This window comes from Oryzias latipes, chromosome 11, assembly GCF_053564925.1.
Source record: "Oryzias latipes strain Hd-rR chromosome 11, Olatipes_Hd-rR_3.1".
NCBI classification, from domain to species: domain Eukaryota; kingdom Metazoa; phylum Chordata; class Actinopteri; order Beloniformes; family Adrianichthyidae; genus Oryzias; species Oryzias latipes.
This window is the reverse complement of record NC_136247.1, coordinates 23148116-23174329: the sequence shown is the minus strand read 5'-3', so window position 1 is coordinate 23174329 and position 26214 is coordinate 23148116. Positions and strand designations below refer to the sequence as shown.

The 26214-nt window shown below is 40.5% G+C and overlaps 4 protein-coding genes across 8 annotated transcripts; 3 read left to right on the top strand and 1 right to left on the bottom strand.

Annotated features, from left to right (window-relative positions):
* The first annotated feature begins 8787 nt into the window (after positions 1-8787).
* LOC101161067 (uncharacterized) lies at positions 8788-11276 on the top strand. Of its 3 annotated transcripts, none has more exons than XM_004073785.4 (5): positions 8788-8939; positions 9124-9236; positions 9840-10009; positions 10804-10916; positions 10995-11276. In XM_004073785.4, exons 3-5 carry the CDS (start codon positions 9929-9931, stop codon positions 11134-11136), a joined length of 336 nt encoding a protein of 111 aa, XP_004073833.1. In that variant the 5' UTR covers positions 8788-8939; positions 9124-9236; positions 9840-9928; the 3' UTR covers positions 11137-11276. The 3 variants fall into 3 exon arrangements, with proteins under 3 accessions (XP_004073833.1, XP_078811531.1, XP_020562674.1); XM_078955405.1 differs by having other exon boundaries at positions 8803-8939; positions 9124-9229; XM_020707015.3 differs by lacking the exon at positions 9124-9236 and having other exon boundaries at positions 8805-8939.
* A 751-nt stretch (positions 11277-12027) lies between these two features.
* On the top strand, positions 12028-18487 carry LOC101161652 (heterogeneous nuclear ribonucleoprotein R). Of its 2 annotated transcripts, XM_078955401.1 has the most exons (13): positions 12040-12242; positions 12762-12928; positions 13012-13130; positions 13209-13316; positions 13419-13532; positions 14164-14340; positions 14487-14622; positions 14709-14914; positions 14993-15142; positions 15216-15337; positions 15410-15948; positions 17590-17650; positions 18421-18487. In XM_078955401.1, exons 2-12 carry the CDS (start codon positions 12766-12768, stop codon positions 17622-17624), a joined length of 1869 nt encoding a protein of 622 aa, XP_078811527.1. In that variant the 5' UTR covers positions 12040-12242; positions 12762-12765; the 3' UTR covers positions 17625-17650; positions 18421-18487. The 2 variants fall into 2 exon arrangements, with proteins under 2 accessions (XP_004073835.1, XP_078811527.1); XM_004073787.5 differs by lacking the exons at positions 17590-17650; positions 18421-18487 and having other exon boundaries at positions 12028-12242; positions 15410-16810.
* Positions 18352-23425, top strand: dnajc8 (DnaJ (Hsp40) homolog, subfamily C, member 8). Of its 2 annotated transcripts, XM_078955404.1 has the most exons (10): positions 18352-18481; positions 18734-18792; positions 20233-20334; positions 20909-20965; positions 21047-21113; positions 21190-21284; positions 21355-21426; positions 21519-21610; positions 21692-21767; positions 23049-23425. In XM_078955404.1, exons 1-10 carry the CDS (start codon positions 18451-18453, stop codon positions 23169-23171), a joined length of 774 nt encoding a protein of 257 aa, XP_078811530.1. In that variant the 5' UTR covers positions 18352-18450; the 3' UTR covers positions 23172-23425. The 2 variants fall into 2 exon arrangements, with proteins under 2 accessions (XP_078811530.1, XP_004073836.1); XM_004073788.4 differs by lacking the exons at positions 18352-18481; positions 18734-18792 and adding an exon at positions 19684-19836.
* On the bottom strand, positions 23377-25607 carry LOC101162140 (uncharacterized). Its single transcript, XM_004073789.5, has 4 exons — positions 25475-25607; positions 25127-25401; positions 23824-23911; positions 23377-23748 (listed from the first exon to the last, which is right to left on the bottom strand). The coding sequence occupies exons 2-4, from the start codon at positions 25348-25350 to the stop codon at positions 23599-23601; spliced, it is 462 nt and encodes a 153-aa protein (XP_004073837.1). The 5' UTR covers positions 25351-25401; positions 25475-25607; the 3' UTR covers positions 23377-23598.
* Positions 25608-26214: the final 607 nt, after the last annotated feature.

Here is a 26214-nt window from a genome sequence, read left to right as displayed (position 1 = left end):
CATTCCTTTGAGTACATTTCAGCGGTTAATGGAAAAATGCAGGGCAGACTTAAATCTGAAACAAGTTCTGGTTTTTCAGGACGATCTCATTGTTTTCTCAAGCACACTAGAAGAACACGAAGAGCGTCTGATGCGTGATCTCCACAGATTGAAGGACTATGTTCTCAAGTTGTCGCTAGAAAAATGGATATTTTTTCAATCCTCTGTGCGAAACCTAGGTCATGTGGAATCGGAAAGAGGCATGGAGACCAATCCTGAAAAGATCCATGCTGTGAAATCCTGGCTGATTCCACGAACGTTAAAAGAGCAAAAGACCATCCTCGGGTTGGCCGGATATTATAGACTTTTATCTGAGGTCATGGTTAAGTCCATTGTATTTAACATTACATCTTTTGCTCATATTGGGTTGCACTTATTCACAAAATTCATTTTCTGGCAATTAATAATCAGATGTAAACAAGAAAAAAACTAGCAAGTTTTCAGACACAGACTCAGAGGCTATAAAGTCTAAGAATGTGTGGACTAAAAATGCATTATTGTGCTTTAAGTTTTCATTTATCCAAAGGTTGATTTGAAATTTATGGTGAAGGGATCAGAAAAACGAGCGAACGTGTCAACTGGAGATTGAAAGGCTGAGGAATGGTTTAAAATAAACATTCATATAACACAAAGAGGTTGTATAAGCCTTTTCTGCAACACAAAAACGCCTCGCGGCCTGGCTCTTTCCCCTGTGAACATGGATAATAAGGCAGCAAATGGATCTCCCTGTAATGTGGCGCTTTTGCCTGTGAAAGGCAGCAGTAGCAGGTGAGGTGGATTACAGCTGTGCGTCTGCGTCATAATGAAATGCCGACACTCTCATGAGAGCGGTTTCCTGGGGTCTGGTACTTCTTTCATGTAATGCTAACCCCAGGGGCGGACTGGTCTGCTGGAGGTTATATGAATATATCTCTATAAGTCATGGAAGTGGAAAAGACGTTGTGTTCCTCAAACACACATGGAGAAAGTTTTGCAGAAGGAGTTTGAAACAATTAAAGAATAAAAATAGCTCCCAAACAGCTTGTATTTATCATGTTTTAAGTAGCAAATTGTGAACTTTAATAATCTAACTTAAAATCAGTCGCATTTGTAAATTAAGAGCTTTCTGAATGATAACTAAATGTTTTCTTCTGCATTTCTGCTCTGGTATCTGAGTCCTTACTATTGAACAAATTATATGTTTCCAAACTCAAACATTTGAGGATTCAAGGGGGAAAAAACAGACCTAAAAATACCCTAAAGAAAAAATGTTGTTATATTTTATTATCATCTCAATTCCTTCTGAACCTCTCAGAAAGGCAGGAGAAGCTGCGTTTCCATCATACTTATGAGCAAAACTTTATGGAAAATCTAGAAATGTCAAAAAAACACAATTTCACAATGACACTGTTTCCATCAAATTCTAATTATGTAAATAAACACAAACCAACTGATGTGATAAGTCATTCAGAAACATGGCGACGGATGTGAACAATACCTTGATTTACAGCAGACATGTTCAAATTTCTGCCACGGCACTAGCGCTCATCATCATCCATCAAAGGAGACGCCTGCGTCTTCTTCAGGCCGTGGAGCGGCGAGCTTCTTACACATGGGAGAGGCTACGCATGAAGCCATTTTGGGTAAATGGTGGTTGGTGATTTTACAGAGGAGCTGTGGATCCAACAATTCCACATGAAACACTCAACTTCTGATGAGCTGTGTGACGCTGTGGGACCTCTGTGGCGCCCGCTGTGCAGCAACAAAGGCCGCCAGTTCCTTATTTTTTATTGACAAAATTCAAAATTACACTTTTTTTTTGCATTTAGAACATTCAAATCCAAAAACATGAGGCAGTATAACATTTTACATATAGAAAACTTTTTCTTTGCCATAATTGATAGAATATTTTCTAACTTCATATTTAAAAATTCTAATTTCTTAATGGGTCAATAGAGATGTTTACTTTGATCAACAATGAAAGTTTACCATATTACAGTAGTGATCATCTTTTAGGAAGTTTGCATTAAATTTCCAATAACTTTTTCTTTCTGAACTTTCCATTTTTGGAGCTAAATTTATGGAAATCACACAATGATCCGTGGAAGGAGCTGCAGAGTTATCTGCATGTGAGACATGACTAAGAACATTCTGAGAAACCTGCCACAAATCCATTTCATGATTTATTATTGCTATTAGCAGGAATCCAGGAAAAAGGTCATTTTTTCAGAAAATTCCGCTTTCATTCAGCAATACAGCATCCAGCCCTGCATTTTCTTCTGGAAATGCAGCTCCTTCTAGTTATAGTATCTTCCACCATTTTCTTGGCGCTTAACTCCTTCTTCAAATTCTCACCTATTTTAACCATTAAACTAGTAAAATGTTCAGCTCTTTTAGTTTATTCCAGCTATGACTTTTGGTCATTCAAATCCTTAAACTTTTAAAGATATTCCGGGATTTTGGACTTTCATTAAAATACATGGAGAGTCCTTGAAAACCTTTGCTACTTTCAACTGTCATAACTTCAACATACTTTTAAGTAGAGACACCATTCAAACTAAAGATTATTCACAAGACTTTAAAGTTTAAACTGTTTCCAATTCTTTGAAAAATATGTTTCAGTTTTTGAAATACAAACCTTTAAACTTTGTAGTCAATCAATGGGAGAAGCTTCCGACATTTTCGCCAAAGTTCACCCTGTTTCGGAGCTTCTTTTTTGGCATTCTTTCATCTAGAGACACCATTAAACATTGCAATTAACAGTTTTTTTCACAAATTGACTTCAAACTTTGATTACTTTTCAACAATCTCCCCCGCTCTGGCGTGACGTCATACGCTGTGCTGTTCGACGGAGGAAAAAAAGCCTTCAACTTTTACAAACAAAGCTCCCTCATGTGTAGAATGTCTAATCAATCAGAATATTTATATATATATATATATATATGTGTGTATATATATATAGATGTGTGTGTATATATAAAAACATAGGCCTCTTTGTTGGCCTTTCAAAAAGGTATTTTTGTCAAGATGTTAGTTTTACATGTCTTTTGAGTCATCAGATGCCAGAGAGCCGCAGCGTCGCTGCAACACAAAATGATCTACTGTACATGGTTGGTATGCTCCACTTTGATCATTAATTTCTGTCTTTTTTTTCTTTTTTAGCCAATTATTACCCTTTAAGTTGCATTTTCATTCAGCAATATATCATTCAACCCTGCATTTTCTTCTGCAAATGCAGCTCCATCTAGTTTAAAGAGCTTTGATGATATCCCCACAATCAGGTTCACACATGTATTTGGAATTATTCAAAAACTTAACTCCTCTTATCTTCATATCATGAAATCAGAGTTTCTTTATACATTTTCTTGACTATTTGGATATTTGAACATTGTTTGAGCTTCACGTGGTTCTTGCTTTTCCTGATTTCCTCTTCTTCTGGGGATTTCAGGCTTGATGGTTTCCAGCCGATGAAAAATCTTCGCAGACATGAAGAGATGAAGGTCTGTCATCTCCTGATGGTGGTTTTTTTTGTTCTCCATGGACAGACTTGATGTTTGAGTGGAACAGGTGAATCTTGGTGGGTGTTGTGATGGGGTGGGATTTCCAGAAGTTCTTGAGGGTGATGAAGGGTCCCCTCACCTTTCCAGTGTGGGTTATAATGTTCGTTTCCGTTCCTTCCTGCATGGATATGTGAAGGTCTCCTCTTCTTCCGTGTTCTGGTAGAGCTGGTCTTCAGGATCTTGGTCATCTGAGGGGTGTGGATGTGGAGACCAACATGGGACGCAAAGGAAGCTGAACTTGATGTTTTGCCGATGATGTCGGCTGTGTGAGAGCAAGGAAGGGTCATCGGCGATATAGGTGTATCAGTGTAAACTAAAAATGTACGAGATCTCTTTTTTTTAAAAACTAAAATTTTTAGTGGATCTGTCAGACGCCGGCCGGTTCGCTAAATGGGTCAGCTCCGTGTTTGCTCGCCGCCAAAGCTCTTGTGAGTCCGGTAGGTAATGTTTGACAGTTTTCTGAAAGAACCTGTATGTGCAGAGTACAAAGAATCCCCTTTATCAACCCTGATGGTCACCATGGCAACTGTGCCAACATCCTGGCAGCTCATGGAGGCCATTAACTCCAGCGTGTTTCAGCAGAGTCAGAGCCGAATGCACATGAAGAAAAACAGAATTTTGAGATGCAAGGAGTTTGTTCTGAAAGACAGTTGATGCACAATTTGTGAAAGTTTATGTTACATTAACAAATATGAATACATTTAAAGAAAAGGGAAATTAGGAATTGAAAATGATGGAATCTAATCTAATAATTTCAAGACTGCAGGAGAGTAATCGTACACAGAAAATGCATATTTTTGGAAAATGTCATTATTCAGATATGTTTCTTTCTCATTGTGAAAGAAATGGGAAACAAAAATATTTACCCAAATGAATCAATTCCTCAAACTTTTACTTCTTTTTTGTTTTTACTTTATTTCTACATATTTTTGCTGTTCAGCACTTTAGCATCTTAGCGATCCAGTCCGTGGAAAATTGTGTGTTTGGTGTTTTCGACGTGTTCTTGTGGCGTTTATCTGAAACTTAAGACCAAATTTGCATTTCTGAGTATTTTAAGTCGTTGAGAAATCAGGAGCAGAGCAAGAAATTATTTTATAGAAAAAGATTGTGTTTCCTGCTCTGCCCCATTCTGATGCATCCACTTACAGACACATCTTGGAATCTGGATCCAAGCTGTACGGCTGGATAGCTCTGCTATTGCTTGCCATTTCTCTTGTACCACTAATGTTTGCTCAGAGATGAATTTCTGATGAGCTCCTGCCGCTCTGGAAAGACTATGTCCTGGAAAATGACTCAGGATTTTTGATTTTGGCTTCAATCACAGTCCATTTCATTAAAGTTATCTCCGTCGGATAAAAGAGCAAGACAGAAATTTTCATTAACATGCAAGCATGAATGGACTGTGTAATGAAAAGGAAATAATTCTGATTTGTATGCAATTATTGTGAAATATAAAGCTCTTTAGACTGTTTTGTCATTTTTAGTTTATTTTTTATTATTTTATTTTGTACAAAAAGCCCATAAGGTTGATTATTAAAAGAGTTAGCTTAGAAATGTTGATGTTGCAGCAAATTCAAAATCAGCCAAACGACTGAGAAGCATTCATCTTTTAGATAATTCACAGAAGCCGATCTTTTTTTGCAGAAAATGTAAAAGTGTGCATAAAATAATCTGTGCGTCTGAAAAAGATGCATCTTGACTTAAGCAATATCACTCTTGCGTAAGCTGTTAGATTTTGTTTGCATGTTTTTCTGAAAAAAGGATAACTGCAAAAAATAAAAGCAGGATTTTATTCATAAATACTCATAACCCTTGTGCTATCTTAGCTGACCCCACCCTTACATTGACGTGTTATTCCTACCACGACAAAGGTGGATAAAGGTGGAAAGATTTCATGTAATCCATGGACACCAGTGAAGATCACAAATCATTGAAGAAAAAAGGTTCAGAGCACTGCCTAGTGGGTCTAGATGACCCAACTCCCAATGTTAAATGGATGACTTCGTGGTGGGGTCATACTGCCACCTGCTGTTTCACATCGGTAGTGTAATACCTGCACATGGACAGATTAGAAATTGAATCTGTTGTATGAGAAACACATTATGTAAAGAGGGAGATTAAAAAGAAGAACATAAATGTCAATAAATTTGTATTGTTGCCATTTATGGTGTAGGTTTTTGTCAAAATATTTAGACATTTTTAAAGATTTTCTTCTTCTTCTTTTCCACATTTTAACATCTATTAATGATTGAATTTCTCCACACCGGGATCTATAAAGTTTATCTTAACTTATCTTATCTCATCTTATCCTTTTTTTCCCACTATTTATTTTCAAGTTGTCATGAGCTGAAGTTTTTCTTTCAATGACTCTCCTTCCACCGATTGCATCCTTTCCTTTGAAGTAGCAAATTGTGAACTTTAATAATCTAACTTAAAATCAGTCGCATTTGTAAATTAAGAGCTTTCTGAATGATAACTAAATGTTTTCAATCATTTTCTTCCCTCAGTGTTTGCAAACCAAGGATGCTGCACAATACAAGGAGCATGCGAGCACTTCCACAGCACAGCAGTCATTGGCTGGTTGAACGGCTTGACAGGGCTCTGCACGTCATCACAGTAACCCCACACCAACACGGTCCCATTGACCCTCACCTCTGCTGGATTTAGGTGATGAAGAGCGATTGTGAGCTCACTTTGAACCAATGTGAGCTTTGTCAGACAGTGGGCTATGGAGGTGGGGCTCTTTCTCAATGGGTCATCAATATGACTCATCTGTACTGAACACCCACCTTCTCTCCTTGCTGTGGAAAGCCTTCCTTTGTGCTGCTGAGTGTCTCATCCTGAACTTGAGGGACGAGCATCCTTTTTGTCTCTTGTTTGTTTTATCTGAAAACTTGAGCAAATCTCCTTCAAACGTAAATCTATCTAAAGGGGGGAAAAAACATGTTTCTCAGAAATAACTGTAACTGTGCAAATTAATTTAGATTTAAGTCTCCAAATGATTTAAATTTTTGACAATGAATGCATCATCTCATTCCACTTCAGATAAGTAAGCAGGAAATTGGATGACCGTATGTTTCCACGATTCTTCTTCTTAGTCTTTCGGATGCTTCCTTTAGGGGGCACCACAGCAAATAATCTGCCTCCATCTAATCTCCTCCTCTGCATCTCCTCGCTCACCTCCTCTTTGGTCCTCCTCCAGGCCTCTTTCGATGCATCTTCAACCTCAGGACCCTCGTATCATCCCTGTTCCTCCTCTTGAACCCTTGTGCTATCCTAGGAACTTTAACATTGGGAGTTGGGTCATCTAGACCCACTAGACAGTGCACTGAACCTTTTTTCTTCAATTGTGATCTTCACTGGTTTCCATGGATTACAAGAAATCTTTCCACCTTTATCCACCTTTGTCATGGTAGGAAGAACACTGTAAGGGTGGGGTCATCTGAGATAGCACAAGGGTTAACCGTCTCCATCTGCTTCTCACATTGATCTCCACCAACACCATGAATGGTTTCTCTGATGGATTATTGCATTAAGGTTGATCATTTTCCTGCTCAGAGTACTTTCATTACAACCCCAACAGCTGCTTCCACCCATGTGATGAATAAAAGTCACAAAAATAGCTGTAGAGCATCAGCAATATATATTTAGGTTTAATTTTTCATCTTTAACTGGAGCATTTGATGAAATTCTGCAACCTAATTGGGCGTTCGGATGATCAAAAACTAGAGACATCACAGAGGTGCCTCCAGAAAGGAGGGGCCAGTTTTGGTCAGAGAGAAGTTTGCTCAGCAGCCTGCAGATGTGTGCTGCTGCAAAAGCTATATTGGCTGTGGACTGCAGGGAAACACATCAAAGCTGGGAACGTCGAGATGATGAATCGACTCGTTAAAAAGGCTCCGTCTGAAGTTGGCCTTGAGACTTTCACCTTGGATGAGACGGTCAAAAGCAGGCGCTTTGGATAATACCTCTCACCTCCTTTCAAGGCTTGTGGGCCAGCAAAGGGCCATAGGGGTCACAGTGGGACAGTAGTTAACAGCGTTTCAGCCATGCTGTGCACCTAGCTGAGTTTGTTTTTGCTTTTTTTTTTTTCTCATTTCATATTCTGCGTGCTATAGTTTCCTAAAGATCTGCCATCTGACATGAATGACTGAAGCTGCTGCAACAAATTTGTTTTCTCTTCATCAAATCATCTGGAATGAACATTAAAATAAAAAATGGTGAGAACCCACAAAAAAAAGTTTGCATATTTCAGAGTGAGACACTAAGTACTGGAGATTTGTTACAATAATGCACAGATATCCATAAAAACAAATTCTCACAATATTAAGGATCTGAATGAATTTAACTACAGTTAAGTATTTTACATCACACAGATATAAATAAATATAGAAACATAGAATTCAGAAATGCAGAAAGAAAAAAACACAAAACAGAGAATAAAAAAACAGAGAAGTTCAAAGCAGAAATGCAATAAGTAAGCAGTAATCTGGTGTTGTAAAGCGCATGATGTGCAATAAGAAACACAAATGTGCAAAAACACACTGTTTTTAATCTTTTAACTGTTATTTATTGGGATTTTTATGCATTTTGAAGCACTTTGAATTACTCTGTTTACAAATTATGCCATGCAAATAAACCTGCCTTGCCTCACAGGTAGTGTGGAGTGTGACGGTGTGATTGCATGATGGATGACATCACATCAGGAACCACTTCAAGAAATGAGTCATCCTAAAAAATCAATCATCCATCCACTTTCAGAACCTTGCTGAATCCCTTTTGGGGTCGCAGGGTTGCCAGAGCCTATCCCAGCTACTGTTGGGGCGAAGGCAGGGGCCATCCTGGACAGGTCACCTGTCTGTTACAGGGTCACACACTTATAAACACACATAAGGGGCAATTTAGAATCACCAATTACCCTATGAAGCATGTTTTTGGGCTGTGGGAAGAAACTGGAGTTCTTGGTGGTGCCCACGTTGGGCGCATTGGACCCGGGCTGTGGGGGCGGGAAGTGCTGGGGGTGAGTTGTGGGTGTAAATGACCCATTTTAATTGTTTTCTTATTATTGTTTAACATTTCCTTTGACTGAAGATGCCTTTAATTTCAGAAGAAGTATGTTGAAGATGTAAAAGAAAATGATAAAAAAAACAGTGTAGATGTTTTTAAATTTTATTTTGGTTTGAAGACTTTTATTGTGAAGGTTCCACTTACTTCCGCTTTTTCTGTGAAGTGTGTCAGTTCAACAGAAACAAAAAAAACGGTTAACAGCTGATGCTACGGCAACAAAGGAAACAGACAAAAAAGACGGACAACTGTGTAGCGCTGTAATTTGTTTTTGGCATCTAGCTGGAAGGCGAACAGGTATGATTTTTGGTTATGTTTATTGTATACATTTTGTGATTATTTTCAATTTGTTCTGTGTAAAATAACAAAAGAAAAGTTTCTGTTTGAAGTTATCCAACAATCTAACGCTACTAGCTGAGGTAAAGAATGGTTGTTTATCAAAAAGGAATAATTGTAAGTTTGTTGTTTTGCTTTTCTTCAGCTCTTACGGTGTGACTATGACTGTGGAGTAAATAAATGTGTTGGAACACCACATCAGTTACTATCATTGAGTCCATCGTCTGAATCAAGTCCGGCTGGATGCTACAGTGGGGGGTTATTATTACATTTTATTCAAAGACATTGAAACTGACGCACAGATTAAGTGTTTTTTTTTTTGTTTCTTGTTTTTGCTTTCTTATTATCATAATGTTTTATTGTTTTTATGTATTAACAAAGACAGAGAAATGAGGTGTATGATTTGAAAATTTGGATTTATCATGAATGTGCTTTTTGCAGAAAAATAAAATGAGATTAATTAGATATAATTGTCTTTTTTATGAGATGGACAATGAGTGATGCCACGCCATGTTCTAAGCACAGGCAGAAATCTGAGTCTATGTGGGCTGAAATGAAATTACAAACTTTAGACATGAGTTCAGAGGAAAAGGGACATATTTTTTGAATCGTTACAGGTATAGTCTGGACGGGTAGAATTTATGGATTCATTTAAATTGGATTTCTTTCACTTCAGTGGTCAACAAACATTTTGTTGGCAGATTATTTTTCACTCTAAAGTGGTTTATCCACTGAAGTGGGATGAGAGAAAAACAAAGCAGCATAGTACCGCTTCTTCGCCGGGTGGGGGCAGCAGTGAGCCTTTGCATGTGCTGCACGTACAAGCCACCAACCCCCACTTTCTACTACAAATTCCCGCAGATTGTTTGACCCACATTCGCTCGGCTGCAGCAGGAGGTGTGGCGCGTCTTCACTCGTGGTTTCAGTAGCGTTGGAGGTCCAGAGCAGCAATGGCGAGACTTCTTCTGAGGGCAAACTTCAGAAGATGCCTGATGATCTGTCAGAGTCAGACCAGGATGGCATCCGACCAGGTAAAGAGGTCCTCAGGTTAGCATTAGCCGGCTAATGTCCACTGAGTGTGGCCGGACAAAGCCTGCAGGTTTTTTCCCTGCAGCTGTCAGAGGTCACATGTCAGAGGACATGTCTGCTCAAAGCTAAAGCTGCAAAAAAGCTTCTATAAGAAAGAGCTGCATTACTTTTTGAAAGACGTGACTTTACTTTGAAAAGCAAATTCAGTTTGATTAAAAAGTTTTTTTAAAAATGGCCAGTTTGCATTCATATTTTAATATTATTCTAATCAAAATAAATGTATTGTCAAAGTTTAGGCCAAAAAAAGTCATAATGTGGAATGAACTGAGCAAAAAATAGGAGATATTAGTATAAAACTACGATTTATGTACGAATCTAGATGAGCTGGATCTACGACATGATCACTACTTTTCTATGGTTTTAGGATCTGCAATCATCATAACCTTCTCATCGTCCATTGGTTACCTTTAAGACTTTTTGGAATTTTCTTGGAAGATTTTCCAAACGTATTTCCAATTCTTGTTTTATATACTCAACTCAATGTATAATAATTTTGATTGGAAATAAATCTGGATCTGTTGATTTTTAATGCAGCTTCTTGGAATCAACAATCACCAAAAACACCTGCTGTTTTATTTGCATGAAGAATTGTCATGTTTGGGGAATGTAAATAAAGAAACAGAATTTTTTTTGTTATGCAACAGTTGCCTAATTGAAACCAAAAAAAGTCAAGTTTGCTCGTTTTTATGGAAAAGCCACTGCATGCTGGGATCCTATGATGTGCCCTTTGTTCCAGCTTGGTGAGTTGGGCGGAGGAGCAGGGAAAGGTGGAGGTGGAGGAGGCTCTGTGAGGCAGGCAGGAGGTGCTTTTGGAAAGCGAGCGGTGGTGGAGGAGGAGCGGTACTTCAGGTAAGAAATGAAACAGGTTTTCGAGGAAAACTTCATGCCAGCGTTTCCCTTTTTGACAAGTATGGTTTTTGTCTGCAGAAAGAAGGAGATGGAGCTGCTGGAGGTGCTGAGGAGGCATCATTCGGAAGAGATTGAGCACCATAAGAAGGAAATAGAGCGTCTGCAAAAGGAGATCGACCGCCACGTTGGCAAGATTAGAAAACTGAAACATGACGATTGAAGTTTGCGCTCACAACTCTGATAGAAAGGGTGGCAACGTTGAAAACAATGTAAAGATAATTGACTATCTGCTCATTTTGGCAGTTAATGAAGCAAACGATTATCTTTTATATACGTTCCAAAATAAAATGATTGATTTTCTGTTGGTTTATGTTGATTTTCATTTCCCCTGTTTATGCCATCTCAAAATTTAGGGTTCCCGGTTACACCTGGACTCATTTTTTGTTTTTATTTTAAGCCTGTTATGGTGATGATATGGAGAGGTTGTGAACACTTCTGATGGCACAGCTGGAGATACCTGGTCTTATGTGATCTCAGCTGCTAAGCAAAGTCAGATCTGGATAGTCTTTGGATTGTTCTGTAAAGGTACCACAAGCTTATGGGGATGGATACGCTCCATCAGACCAAGAAGGGCATTTGCTGCAAAACTGAAGCCAAAACTTTCACAAAGGTCTGTCATTTCAGGCCTTAGCTCTGTCTGAGGGATTTACCCATTTAAGAAATTCACTCAGACCTTGTAAATACTTTCCTACCTCACTAAACCAAACAGGACAAATGAATAAACCAAATGAAACGAGGAATAATTATTACATGGATTAAATCACATTTTTAAAAGGGCAATATTTCAACTTTAATCGAAATTTACAATCAAACACCCCATCATTTAATCATAAAATAAATTACTAGTACTGGAAAAAATGTAAATATGTTGGTTTCTAAGTTATGGTGAGGAGATTGATTACACTTGTAAAAACAGTTTGATTTCCTTGTAGCCTCTGGAAATTTACACAATTTTAAAGCGGATATTACAAAACATAAAATTGAGAAAAATAAAAAATATTACAGAAAGTCATGTTTCCATTTTGAAGACCCAATGACACGAGCTAGATTTGCAAACCAACGTTGTACCGCAGACTCTCACATCTCGCGATGTTTCCCTCAGTGGCGTTGTTCGGGCGAGCCGAGACGAGACCGCTGCCGTCTGGAAAAAATTTGTCGTGTGGTAGACCTGAACATTCTTGGCATTTAGCATTTTCCCAACGCCCGAAAAAACAAGTGTTTCATATTTTTTCAAACATTTTCCAGCTAGTTTTCTAAATCATCCTGGTAAGTCTTGCTAACTACCCGTTTGTGCCTTTTACGGCGCGCGCGTGTAAAGGTGTCTGGGCTGCACGGCGAGGCCTTCGTGTTAGCCCGTTAGCTAGCTAGGACGTATTCTTGTGTACTGCTAAAATCAACACACATGGACTTTAATACTTCATTTAAACGAGTGGAACTTTTTGGATCTCATTGATGACTGTTTTTTTCTTAAGCTTTTAGAACATTTTGGGCCACGTAGTATTATAAATGAAAGATGTTAGCTATCGATCAGGCGCCATGTGAAGGGGGCGGTACTGTGGAATAAGCCTTTTAAAATGTATGAGCGGGTCGTTTTATTTTGAAAATCAGTAATAAATAACATTGTTTTTTATAATAATACTGACATTTAACGTAACGTTTTCGTTTAAAAAATCTTTGAGTTAAAAGCCAGATATTCCGTAATTTGATAGCTTGTTTCTGGTATGTCAAGTTGACAGTAAATGAAGTAATAAACTAAAACTGTTTTTATTCATGTCTATCTAACAGGAGAATGGCTTCCGCTGAGGTGAATGGTAGTTCGGCCCCAGTAAAGGAAGAAGAGGAGCCTATGGATGTGACTACAACTACAACTCACACTGAAAACTACCAGACCCTCATTGATGCAGGGCTTCCCCAGAAAGTGGCTGAAAATCTAGACAACATTTTCCAAACAGGTGGCTGGTTGTTGTTACCTTCAAAGCTCCAATGTGTTTGTTGTTGATGTGTTCAGTTTAGCTCACTTTGTCATGATGTTTAGGCCTGGTAGCGTATGCAGATCTGGATGAAAGGGCCATTGATGCTCTACGGGAGTTCAATGAGGAGGGAGCTCTAACAGTCCTGCAGCAGTTTAAGGAGAGCGATCTGTCCCATGTGCAGGTATTACACTCAATTATGTGCTCATCAGTACTTTTTTAAACAGTTTTCTAAAGTATCATTTGGTCTGTTTAATTGCAGAATAAAAGTGCGTTTCTTTGTGGAGTTATGAAGACGTATAGGCAGAGAGAAAAACAAGGCAGTAAGGTACAAGAGTCCACTAAAGGCCCAGATGAGGCAAAAATAAAGGTAAACGCTCTTGATTTGCAGTTTTTTTGGGCTAAGTTGAAATGCCAAAATGTTCTCTCAGTTACAAAGCTTTTCCCATTTTTTGATTGTTTACTTTCCAAGGCTCTCTTGGAGCGAACAGGATACACCCTAGATGTCACCACGGGACAAAGAAAGTATGGAGGCCCCCCACCTGAGGAGATGTTCAAAGGCACACATCCAGGGATTGGAACAGAGGTGGGGATTATTTAAAGAAGCATGATTACACATCCTGTTCGTTAAAGATCCACTCCGACCATCTTTTGATCTATTTTCAAAGTGTTCTCACTGGTCTTTTCATATCATTTGAAAAACAATCAAAAACCTGTGCAGTTTTCTAGATTATAGTTTCCGCAGAGCGACAGGAGTTCAGTAGAAATTCACCTGAGTGGACCGTTGCCGTGAAGCGCCCCCGCCCCCCTTTTCCCTTTGCAGAGCAGAGATGACAAATACAATCTTTTTAAATTTGTCTGCTCCTGATTTACATAGATTTGAATAAAGAAATACCCAAAAAATACAAATTTGAGCTAAATTTTCTTCCTCTATTTCAACAGGAAAACGCCACAAGATCAGTTTAAAATCGTTCACATACGCATGCTAAAACGAAATATATATACACACACATATATATATATATATATATATATATATATATATATATATATATATATATATATATATATATATATATATATATATAAAGCAGGTAAATAAGAAAGTTGAAAATAAATATGGATAGTTGAATTAGAAGGGAAATTGTTTTAATTTTATATAGAATTGTCATTTTTTTCATGATTGATTTAGTTTTTGTGTTTTGTCTTTCTTTCAGGTGTTTGTAGGAAAAATCCCCAGAGATTTGTATGAAGACGAGCTTGTGCCCCTGTTTGAGTCTGCAGGTCCCATCTGGGACCTGAGGTTAATGATGGACCCCCTTTCTGGTCAAAACAGAGGATACGCTTTCATCACATACTGCAACAAGGACGATGCCCAAAAGGCCGTCAAGCTTGTAAGTCCATTTTAAAATCTCATGGATCCCGTTGGATATAAAAGAAAGTGATTTTGTGGAAGAATAGTTTGAGCAAATGTGTGTTTTCTTCTACTGTGTTTCATTACTTTTCAAGTATTTGCTGTTTTTTGTTTTTTTGTTTTTAGTGTGATAACCACGAAATCCGCCCTGGCAAGTATTTGGGAGTTTGTATATCTGTTGCAAACAACCGGCTGTTTGTTGGATCAATTCCCAAAAACAAGACGAGGGAAAGTATACTGGAAGACTTCGGCAAGGTTACAGGTCTGTTTCAAGTCAATGATTGTATTTGGAGAAACCCTTTCAGTCGGTTGTCTGTCGCTGACGAGTGATGCGGTTTTTCTTTGCAGAGGGTCTTCAGGATGTGATTTTGTACCACCAGCCAGACGATAAGAAGAAGAACCGTGGCTTCTGCTTTCTGGAGTACGAGGACCACAAGTCTGCAGCACAAGCTCGGCGGCGTCTAATGAGTGGGAAGGTGAAGGTTTGGGGCAACCCCGTCACCGTTGAGTGGGCTGACCCTGTAGCTGAACCCGACCCAGAGGTCATGGCAAAGGTGAGCTATTTTCCTGTTCAGAAATGGAAGTACCTGTACCTGTAAAATGATTCTAAGACATACTCTCCTCTGTCATAGGTGAAGGTGCTTTTTGTAAGGAAGCTGGCAACAGCAGTGACTGAGGAGCTGCTGGAGAAGACCTTCTCACAGTTTGGAAAGCTGGAACGAGTGAAAAAACTCAAAGACTACGCCTTTGTCCACTTTGAAGAAAGGGACGCTGCTGTACAGGTGAGCTCTGCTCCGTCAAAACATCCGTGTCTTTTTCTGTTTTTTAATCAACGGGTCGTTTGTTTTTGCTCAGGCGATGGAAGGAATGAACGGGAAAGAACTCGGAGGAGAGGAAATTGAAATAGTTTTGGCAAAGCCCCCCGACAAGAAGAGGAAAGAGCGCCAGGCGGCCCGGCAGACCACCAGGAATGCGGGGTGAGACTTGTGACCGTTTGACGGCCTCTCACGGCACGATTCAGTTCACTGAGACTGTGCTCTTGTCTGTAGATATGACGACTACTACTACTATACCCCCCCTCGTATGCCGCCTCCAGGTCGGGGCAGGGGCCGCGGTGGCAGAGGGGGCTATGCCTATCCGCCTGATTATTACGGTTATGAAGACTACTATGATGATTACTATGGCTACGACTATCATGACTACCGCGGGGGCTACGAGGACCCTTACTATGGCTACGAAGACGTCTATAGCATGAGGGGCCGCGGCACTCGTCCCAGCAGGGGGGGGCCTCCTCCACCTAGGGCGCGAGGAGCTCCGCCGGCACGAGGTCGAGGTGGCTACCCTCAACGAGGACCGCCCCTCGGCGGGCCACGGGGTGGCCGTGGCGGGCGGGGTGCCCCTTTCCAACCCCAAAGGGGGCGTGGTCTTCGCGGTGCTAGGGGCAACCGCGGCGGAAACGTGGGCGGGAAGAGGAAGGCAGATGTGTTTAACCAGCCTGACTCCAAGCGCCGCCAGACCAACAACCAGCAGAACTGGGGGTCCCAGCCCATCGCCCAGCAGCCCCTGCAGCAAGGGGCCGACTATTCCGGTAACTATGGTTACAGTAATGACACCATGGAGTTTTCACAGGATTCTTATGGGCAGCAGTGGAAATAGATGCACCAAAAGGCAGTTGGCAACAAAAAAAAGAGAAACGACAAAAAAACCCAGGAGATTGGCCTCATTTTTGTTTTTTGATTGACTTTTTACTCTTCATCCATCCTGAGAAAAAAAAAACTGTACATATTTATCATAGAATAACATGGACAGACTGCAGAATTGGCTCAAGATGATTGGCTGGAGTCCTTTTGGCTGAGGAAATTCATGTAACCAATGCGGTTACATTGGGACACGTCTTCAAAAAATCAATTAAAAAAAAGACCCAACTAAACACTTTTGTTACTTTTTGTTCCCGGTTCTTTAAAAAACCAACAATGAACATTTACAGAAAAGCGGACATTCATTCTCAAAAATCGTAAAGAGGACATTAATAATGCTTATTGCCTTGCAGGAAGTTTTTGTCCATGCTCCCTTCCGCTTGTACTCCCTTTATTTGTGGTTTCTCTTAGCTGCTTAGGGACTTGCTTGTAAATAATCGCATATTGTTAGAGCTTCTCACTTAATTCTTTTGTTGTTCTTTTTTTGCAATGGTGGAGAAAAGAATCCACAAGAAGGAACGAAATCAAAGTTTTGTATTGTTCAAAGTGTATGCCTAGCATTTCTAGAACTAGATAAATTGTGTTGTTTTTTTATTTTAAAGTGATACCATAACTTTCTTGTTTTTCCTTTAAATTTGCTTCGTAGAGTTTGGTTTGGCTTACCTTAAGAGCCATAGGAGTTTGGTCCCTGATGTTCTTTGTATTTATAACTTTTGCGTTTGTTTTGTTTCAATAAAACTCCGCTGAGCATCAGTCGATTGTCAAACACTCAAATTCAATGTTGTTTTTCCACATTTGACTTGATTTGGGAAAAAAAAAAATCTGCTTTCTCAAGACTGCAACTAATTTGACATTGTGCTGCTAAACAACTGGACAAGAGAAGATGTATGGATTATGCAGATGGCCAAGCACAGTGTGTTATTCCCCTCACCTTTATTTAGAGACAAAAAAGCAGCTAATAGAATGATCAATCCTGTCAATTACTGATTACTAACTGCTCAGTCTGCCTGCAGATCTACAGTGTTTCTCATCACCTTTGAAAAAAATGTTCTCAAGAATTTAAGAACGAGAAGGAAAGACCTGATGTTTTTACATTTAAATCTATTTTTTCCCCACTGTTGCAGCCTTTTCTTCCCACAGAGATGTTGAGAACGATGTTTCCTCCCAAACGATCGTTACTTCACACCCAATTTCTAACGGCTAAAACCAAATTCCAAAAGCAGCGTCGCTCTGCTAACCACAAGAGTCAAAGCAGCACATTTAACCTGGAACGGATCTGTTTTTAAATAAAAAAAAACTTGTTTTACCCTTATTTTTATTATTTTTTTCCCACCTAATCAAGTTGGCCATCACTTCTCTCCCTTTGAAGACAGCCAAGGCTCTGGTCGCCCAAAGGATCCAAATTCTGTAGACGTTTGACCGTAGCTGACATCAGTGTTTACTGGAGCAAACATGGTTTTAGTGTGTACCTGTTGGTGCCATGGTTCTGTCTTTTGTTTCATGTGTCTGTCCTCTTATTCCAACCTACCTAGGTGGAGAAGCATTGAGAGCGGCACCACTAGCATGAGGAACTCACCTGAACGGTACTCAAGGGTGAGCTAGACTTGCACAGAGTACTGTCTCCTCTCCTGTCATCTAATCACTGGAGAACCTCTTAGAAATCTTTTTTTTTTTGCTTCAGTTACTATCCTTAAATCAGGCTTGTGTTCCTTCTTTTAATCTGTTGATATTTTTCCTTTTCTTTATGCCTCAAACGAGAAAAGTCCCCGAAATTGACTGGAGATTTTTCAGAAAATGTTGAGAAACGCACACTTGTTTTGGTTTAATGAAGTGGTTCTAAATTTTCATTTGGTAGAAGGTTTCCATAAATGACAAGAAAGCAAACCCAAATATGTTTTTAAATATAAAGCGAGGGCATCCACCTGCCTGCGCACATGCTTGCCACACGTGAGAGGTGGATGTTTTCCCTTTCTCTGCCACTAGAAGCAGCTGCATATTTCCTGTGTTTGTTGCTGCTTTTTTCTATTCCTATTAAGACATAAAAGGGTATTTAAAAATTGCAACACTATTAAAAATATCAATTTTTTTAAACTGAGAACACAAAAGCAGGAATACTAAAGTCATTTTTTAGAAATTGACTGATTTTTGGAACAAAGGCTGCTTCTCATAATTGGTTGCTTTTCCTTTTAAGGCCACTAGATGGCAGCACAGGTCATTCATATTTCACAGAGGGAAGCGGGGCATGGAAGACGCAACATAGAATCAGTCTAGCTGTGTGATTTAGTTGTGAACTACAGTCAGTCATTGTACTTAACCAGCTTCTCACACCAGAACTGTCTTCATATGTTGCCTCTCGTCACCAGGCAGTAAAGGAGCTGCCCGCATCCATGTGAATGAGTTTACAGATTCGGAAGAGACTTTTTGGTAAGACTGTTCATTATCACATGATTTAGGAAATATGAGCATGTTTGTTAACAAAGTCCTCTCTTATAATCTATAAGTAGTTGAGTCAAAAGGGGGCCTAACCTGAAAGCAGTACAGCAAACCGTAGTGGTCATGCTTTTAGTTTGAAAATCCTGCTGATGATGCCTGGATGCATTTTGAACAAAGTGTTGGGTTGTTTCTGTCTTGTTTGGCTCTTCTGTAGTTCAGGGTCTTAAAATGGATCTCCACCAGGTACCCTTGTAGGATTTCACACCTCACCTGAGCTCGGCGGCCTCCTGTCCAGATCACAGGTGAGAAAAACAGTGTTTTACTCATTCATTTTTTTTTCCTACCCTTTAATCCCTTTCGGGGTCACGGGGCTGCCGGAGCCTATCCCGGCCACTTGTGGGCGAAGGCGGGGGACACCCTGGACAGTTCGCCAGTCTGTCGCAGGGCCACAAACCACACACCCATTCACTCTCACACTCACACCCAGGGACGATTTAGAGTTGCCAATTGACATATGAAGCATGTTTTCGGACAGTGGGAGGACGCTGGAGAGAACGCACGCATGCACAGGGAGAACATGAAAACTCCACACAGAAAGGTCCCCCATTGGTGTTCTGGTTCAGACCCCCCAGCCGGAAAAAAGAAAACACTTTTTACTAGCTGGTTATTATCACTATACATTTGGGTTTTTCTGCCCGTCTGTCACCTGTAAACGGGTGATCTGTGGACTAATTGTTCTCATGTGATTACTATAACAAATGTGTAATTTAAAACATGTTTTTTTTTTTTTTACATTGTCATCAGAATAAATAAGTGCAAACAAAAAACTGGCGTTTGTGTGTTTTATGTTATTAAAACTGACCTAAAGAATACATCTTTACAGGAGGTATAACAATACATTAATTTTAAAGGTAAATTAGGTTCACGTTTTTTAAATCCTTCAACTATGGTCTGTAAAGCGCAGTTAGGAGCGTTCGACTTGATTATAATTGGTTTAAAATTGATTTCAGTTGAGTCATTTATTTTGAAATTTCCTGCTTTAATTTGTAGTATTAAAACGGGATTTATCGTTGAGAACTGTATCAAATAAGAACTCAAGCAAACTGAAGGTTTTTGGATTATCATAAATACTCCGTTATAGGTCCATCGATCCGTCTCCTTACATTGTCAATGTGTGTAAATAGTTTGTTTGGTATTTTTCTGCGCAAAGTCCCATTTAAAGAAAGCGAGGCTGTGTGGCGGTCACGTGACAGTACGTCACAGTAGCCGGGCTTAAAATGGCGGCGGCCGAAGGAGAGTCCTCTCACAGTGTGTCAGATGAATTATTTCAGAACTTTTACACGGAGGTATGACGGAATCCTGGTTCACGCGTGTTTTCCGAGCCCTCCGGGTGGACCGGAACAGCCCGCTGTCGTTTGCTAGTCCGCGGGTTTCTCCAGCGCCACAAACGAGGCCTCGCGGGCTGCAGCAGGCAGCAGCTAGCTGCAGGAAGCTAACCGTTTACTCTCATTTTCTGGAAACTTCTGCAGATTATCCAGACTTTTTCTGTTCACAAATGTATTTCCACAGGATTTATTTTTTTGTGCTGCAGTTTTTCAAACACGCCTCTTTCGCGGCTCTGCCTTTAGTTCCCGCGCAGATCAGAAATCCAGAGATTCATTCATTAAAAAGCGGCGTGTTGTGGGTAGTAAACAACGCGGTGATCTTTGTCTGTGGCTCAGTGGAGTTGTGTATCTTAACAGGTGAAACAGATAGAGAAGAGAGACTCTGTGTTGACCTCAAAGCAGCAGATTGACAGACTCCTCAGACCCGGATCCTCCTACTTCAACCTCAACCCCTTTGAGGTAAACAGCGCGCGCGCTTTTGTTGTTTTATTTATATCCAAATAAGCATCCACTCCGGTCAAAGGCGGATGGGGGACCTAAACAGTGAAATAGCTTTCATTAGAAGCAAGAAAAAAACAAATAATGTTTGTTTTAAAATTAAATTAACATTTGAAATGGAAAAATAAGTATGAACATGATCTTGTTTATGTTTGCATCAATAGCAAAGCTTTTATTGTGTAAAATAATTATGGGATTTGACTTTTTTTTTTTTGCGCAGTTAGAGCTTTGATATTTCATTTATATATAATATATAATAAATAAAGTTACAGATTCAGTCCAGTAAGATTTCTGACTCTTAATAGAATTACTAAGATAAGATATACAGGAGTTCAGTAAATAAACACAGTTGGATTCATTTTGAAACCACAAAAGTCTAATAATGTGGATTCATCTTGTCCCAAGTGTGTTTTTAAATAAAAAGATCTACAGATGTTTTTGTTTTTTAAGAAATGTTAATAGTTTTTTCAAGTCAATGCCATTAAGTGTTTTTATGCGTTTGGATCCTTGTGTTAAAGGTTTGTTTTGCTTTCAGGTTTTACAGATTGATCCAGAGGCAACAGACGATGAACTAAAGAAGAGATTCAGAGCAGTAAGGAAACGATTCCTATGTTTGAATTTCCCTTAAAACATTTATTTCTTATTTTAAATCTTTGTCTGTTCAATTCTGCAGTTGTCCATATTAGTCCATCCTGACAAAAATCAGGATGATCCTGACAGATCGCAGAAAGCTTTTGAAGGTAAAACTCTTATCATTTAACTTTTTTTTTTGTGCCTAAAAAGCAGCAAAATATTTAACCTGAGGTTGTTTTCCAGCTGTGGACAAAGCTTACAAGCTCCTACTCGATCCAGAACAGAAGAAAAGAGCTTTAGATGTGATCGAGGCCGGAAAAGAATATGTGGAACATAATGTGAGTTCTTCTGTTTGTGAGGAATTCAACTGAAAAATCCCGGTTCGTGACCGTTTCTGTCCTCAAACAGGTAAAGGAGAAGAAGAAGCAGCTGAAGAAAGACGGGAAATGTCAAGATGTGGAGGAGGACGACCCGGAAATGGTAACGACAATTCCTTTAAATGTTGGGAAAAAGGTTTGTTGGAATCACACACGTTGCACTGAGTGATGGGTATTTTTTTTCCCTCTCACCAGTTTAAACAGGCAGTGTACAAACAGACAATGAAGTTGTTTGCAGAGCTGGAGATCAAGAGGAAGGAGAGGGAAGCGAAGGACATGCATGAGCGGTAAACGCATCACGGCTCTCAGAGCAGACCTTTGTGTCCGTTTGGCGTCTCGTCTGTAACGCGGCGGACTCTCCTCACCAGGAAACGAGCTCGAGAGGAAGAGATCGAGGCGGCGGAGAAGGCGAAGCGGGACAGAGAATGGCAGAAAAACTTTGAGGTTTGTGTGCTTCCCTGCATCTGGAACATGTCATTTCTAACGTCAAAAACAATCCTGTGAACTGAAAATGACTCCAGAGGATCAACCGAGAGGAAAAATGTCACGAGACGCTAGAAAAAGCAAGAGAGAAGCATTTTTATGAGGAAGTTTTTTAATTCTGAAGTGTTGAACAAAGCTTTGACTTGTAGGATAGCACGGCTCATCGGCGCCCCCTGCAGTCACAGTCTAAAATCCTCCTCATCAGTGTTTTCCCAACCTTCAGGTTTAATGTCAGACAATATATTTGGCCTTAGTTGGTGTTTAATTCTAAAGTTGTTGATTTGTAGATGTTTGGTTTTTTTAATTAGTAAAAAAATAAAAAATCTAATAAAGGCGATATAAATGTTTTTTTTTTGTTTTAACAATGGAAACTCTATTCAGGCTCAGATACTTTCAGGGGGAAAGATGAATCTTTTTGATTATTAAATCCTGATTCCTCGTATTTTCTGTACTGTTCTGTACTTTAAAGTGCGGCCTAGTTTAGCTTTGCTGTAGGGAAAATCTTTAACATTCTTTTTTTTAATCAGAAACTTTTCGTCATTCTTTGTCAAGTATTTGCCTCTGTTTTCTTTGGATTTTCTATGGGATCCGTTAAAATCATGTTGATTTTCCTCCAAGTGAAAGCTAACAATCAGACGCCAACTTCAGCCTCGTGCAACGGATAAATACTACAAAATAAAGTTACATAGTCAAAAAAGTAGCTTTTTTTCCACATATGATAATAATACACATAAATGCAACTTTATTAGCAGTTTCCTTGTAGACACTCAGTTGCTGCTTATTATGCAGAGCGGAAACAAATTCTGCCAGAAATGTTCAGATTTCTTTTATTTTGAAGTGGAGCCGTCGTCCTCGGTTTCCTCTCTGGCTCTTTTTATCCCCAAAGAAACTTTCCAAAGTTTAAAAAAAAAATTTTTATTAGCTTTGTTAGCTCGGGGCTTTAAGAAGGCAGCAGATGAATTTTAGACGCGTGACTTGACTCGCGTCAAGAGGAAGACAGAATCCAGTAGTTTTCCAAAATAAAACTTCCTTCAGAATCTGATGATAAACTAAATAATAAAGATGCTGTATATATTTCTTTTTATCAAGTTCCACCTCATTTAGTGGATATTTTTTTTATTATATTTACTGTTGAATTGAAAACCTGAGATTTAAGATTTGTTTTCTTTTTTTTCTTTCTGTGATTTAATGCGTCAGAATGATCTGATTTCTGTGAAATAATTCTTCCGTGTCCTCGCTCAGGAATCCCGGGACGGACGAGTGGACAGTTGGAGGACCTTCCAGGCGAAAGGAAAGAAGAGCAAAGAGAAAAAGAACCGATCTTTCCTGAAGCCGCCCAAAGTCAAGATGGAGCAGCGGGAATGATGCTGGGAAAACGGGACTTGACTCTAACCCCGCCCCCTCCACCCCTCCGTTCTGTGTTCTGGTGTCGTTGGCCGTCCGCATGTTCGCCAAACGTCGGCGTCCTCCTCATCACTAAAGTAGTTTTGTACTTGATCTTGTATATATATATAAACCTGTGAAGCAGAGATCATCCCCGCCTCCTGGAAGAAACAGAAGCATCTTCTGCTGAAGAAAAATGTTTTTTTTTATTTGAATAAAACGTCATCTTAAAGTTTCTTTATGTCCTCGAGAGTTCAGCAAACGTAACAAAGTGAAGCTTGAATGTTTACAATGACTGTCAGACAAACATATCTGCAGCGTCTAAATCCCTGAAACAGGACGGTTTGGCAACTCAAACTGGATGTGAAACGTCAGCAGCAGGAGTTCTTGTCCTCAGACGACCCCCAGGTCACATGACTTTGCACGGATCTCCTGCAGCAGAGCCACTGGCGCCGGGACCTCCGGTTCCCCCTGTCAGCCCGTCCAGACTGAGGCCCTGAAAGGCTCCGAAGAAGGACTTGTCCTTCGCGGCCGCCGGCTTCCTGGCAGACGGCGTGTGCTGGAGGCGCAGGGACAACTGGTAAACCGGTGGACTGCGGCGGCTACAAGAGCTCCGCTTGGAAAGTTCACTCACCTTGGGGAGGCAGTGGTGGCTTCTGAAGTGAGTCTTCCTCACGCTCCTCTCGGCGTTCCTCTTGGCCAGATCGGCCTGCTGACGTTTCCTGCGAGCAGAGAGGCGGTCAGGAACGGCGGCACGTTGGCGAGGAGCTTATTCCTCTGATCCTCACTAAGTCTGCCTGAAGAAGACTCGTGTGAAGCTCAAGACGGCGTCACAAGCAGGAAAAATCTCTTACGGTTGCATTTTTACCGTTGAACATCAGACAATTCTATTTTAAGAAGCGCCTGTTTGGCCCGCAGGCGCTTTTCAACCCCCCTCACCCCACCCCTTACCCCCTTCTGCCCCATCCACCCTGATCAGAGCTTCACCTGACGAATTCATGGGGGGGGGGGGGAAATCCATTTTTCAAAATGGCAGCTTTTCTGTTGGTTTTATCTCCATAGCAACCACTTCCTTTTCTGGGTGACAAACAGGTCGGTGTCATTTCTAGAAGAATGTTCAAGATTTCCTTGGCAGCTGGGATTTTTTTTTTTTTTAACCATTCCTAATATGGTCATATCATTTTGCTGGACGATTCATGCGTTACATTTTTCACAAATTTTCAGGGGAAAAAAATGAGAGTAACGTGGGAAATGCCACTTTTGTGAGATCGCCACTATAAAAGGTTAACAGAAATGCAGTGGCGGTTGTAAACTTAACCCTTGTGCTATCTTAGATGACCCCACCCTTACATTGACGTGTTCTCCCTACCATGACAAAGATGGATAAAGGTGGAAAGATTTCATGTAATCCATGGACACCAGTGAAGATCACAAATCATTGAAGAAAAAAGGTTCAGGCACTGTCTAGTGGGTCTAGATGACCCAACTCCCAATGTTAAAGTGCCTAGGATAGCACAAAGGTTAAGCTGGTGGTGTGTGCGATTTCTTTGTAAAGAAATCTTTCTCCCCATAATGTGGGGAGAATCGCCAAGTTTCACACTTTGACAAAAAATGGCCGTGTGGCCATCCCATAATGACCCCCAGATTTTCTTATGGATATCTGGTGTTTTTTGGTTTCATTAGTAGATTCGGACCTTTTTGTTTAAGAGATTTTTTTGGCTCATTCAGCATTTTTTTTGGAAGGTTTCTCCCTCTGGGACTTTTTTTCCTGGGGGGTTTTGTGCTCAAAACTCATTTTTACCGGGTACTACACGCATGCAAATGCTGGGGAGTTTGTGACGGGGGCAAAAGTTGCGGCTCAAAGGCGCAGTAAGAGAGAAGGTCCTTGTGGTCTGCGGACGGCCGCGGGTCGCCCGATGACATCATCCGCTCCTCACCGTTCTTTCTTCAGGTCTTCCTGGTAAACGCGCAGCCAGGAGTCCGGGACTTTCTGGCTGCTGCTGGGGAGGCTCCTCCTCCTGCCGACGCTCTTCCTGCGGCTGAAGCTGCTTCGGCGCACCGACTGGCTCCGACCGGCTCCTCTCTTGGCGGAGGCGCTCTTCCCCGACATGCAGCTGGTGAACTGCTTCAGGGGGGATCCCAGCGACATGAAGGAATCCATTCTTCAGAAGATCTCCGGAGTCGCACGTCGGTTCTGGACTCGGTCTTTGATCTGTGAGGAAAAAAAATCAGCAGTTATGACAGAACCAGAACCTAAGTGAGGCCAGAAATGCAGCAGGACCGACCTGTGAGGCCGTTTCTCCTCCTGAGACGCGTTTAGTCCCTCTGGACCTGCAAACACCTGCGCCAGGCGTCACCGTCTGCTCCTATAGGGATTAAATGATGACCCTGCTGGTCTTAAAGTGGGATTATTCCAAGTTTAGCCCATTAAGGTCCAAACTAATCTGCACCTGTAAACTGTTGCAGGAAAACAGCTGATTTAGAAAACAGCTTTTAGGGTTCAAAGATGAATTTCAGAAGAAGAAAATGTTCGGCGCTGGAAGGTTTCCCTTTTTGTTCATGTTTCAGTGACTGAGGTGGAACCAGACCAGGTTTTGGTCTGAATCTGGACAGCAGGAGAAGCCTGGAACGGCTCGGATGACGCACCGGATTTGTTTTTTTGGCACTCACTGACTGGAGAAGATCTGGCGTTGAAAAGCTTCATTCAAGAAAATCTCAGCTTATTTGAAATCAGGTCAATTTAGGAACAGTTTCCAAAAATAGCAATGTCAAGATTTACTGATATAGTAGAGTAAAATGCTGCAGTATGATTGGTTGCTGCTATTCTCAGATGTTATAAGAAGAATCCGATTTCTCATTTTGAAATGTTATGAAGCTAAGATTAAAATACAAAATCTGAGGCAACTTTTCTGTCCTGAATGTTTCACAATCGAGCGTCCAGGGAGGTCTTTGAGTTGAAGAAGAAACGCCGCGTTTGGAACGACGGACGTCAGCGTCAGCCTGAGCAGCCCCAGCAGCAGCAGCA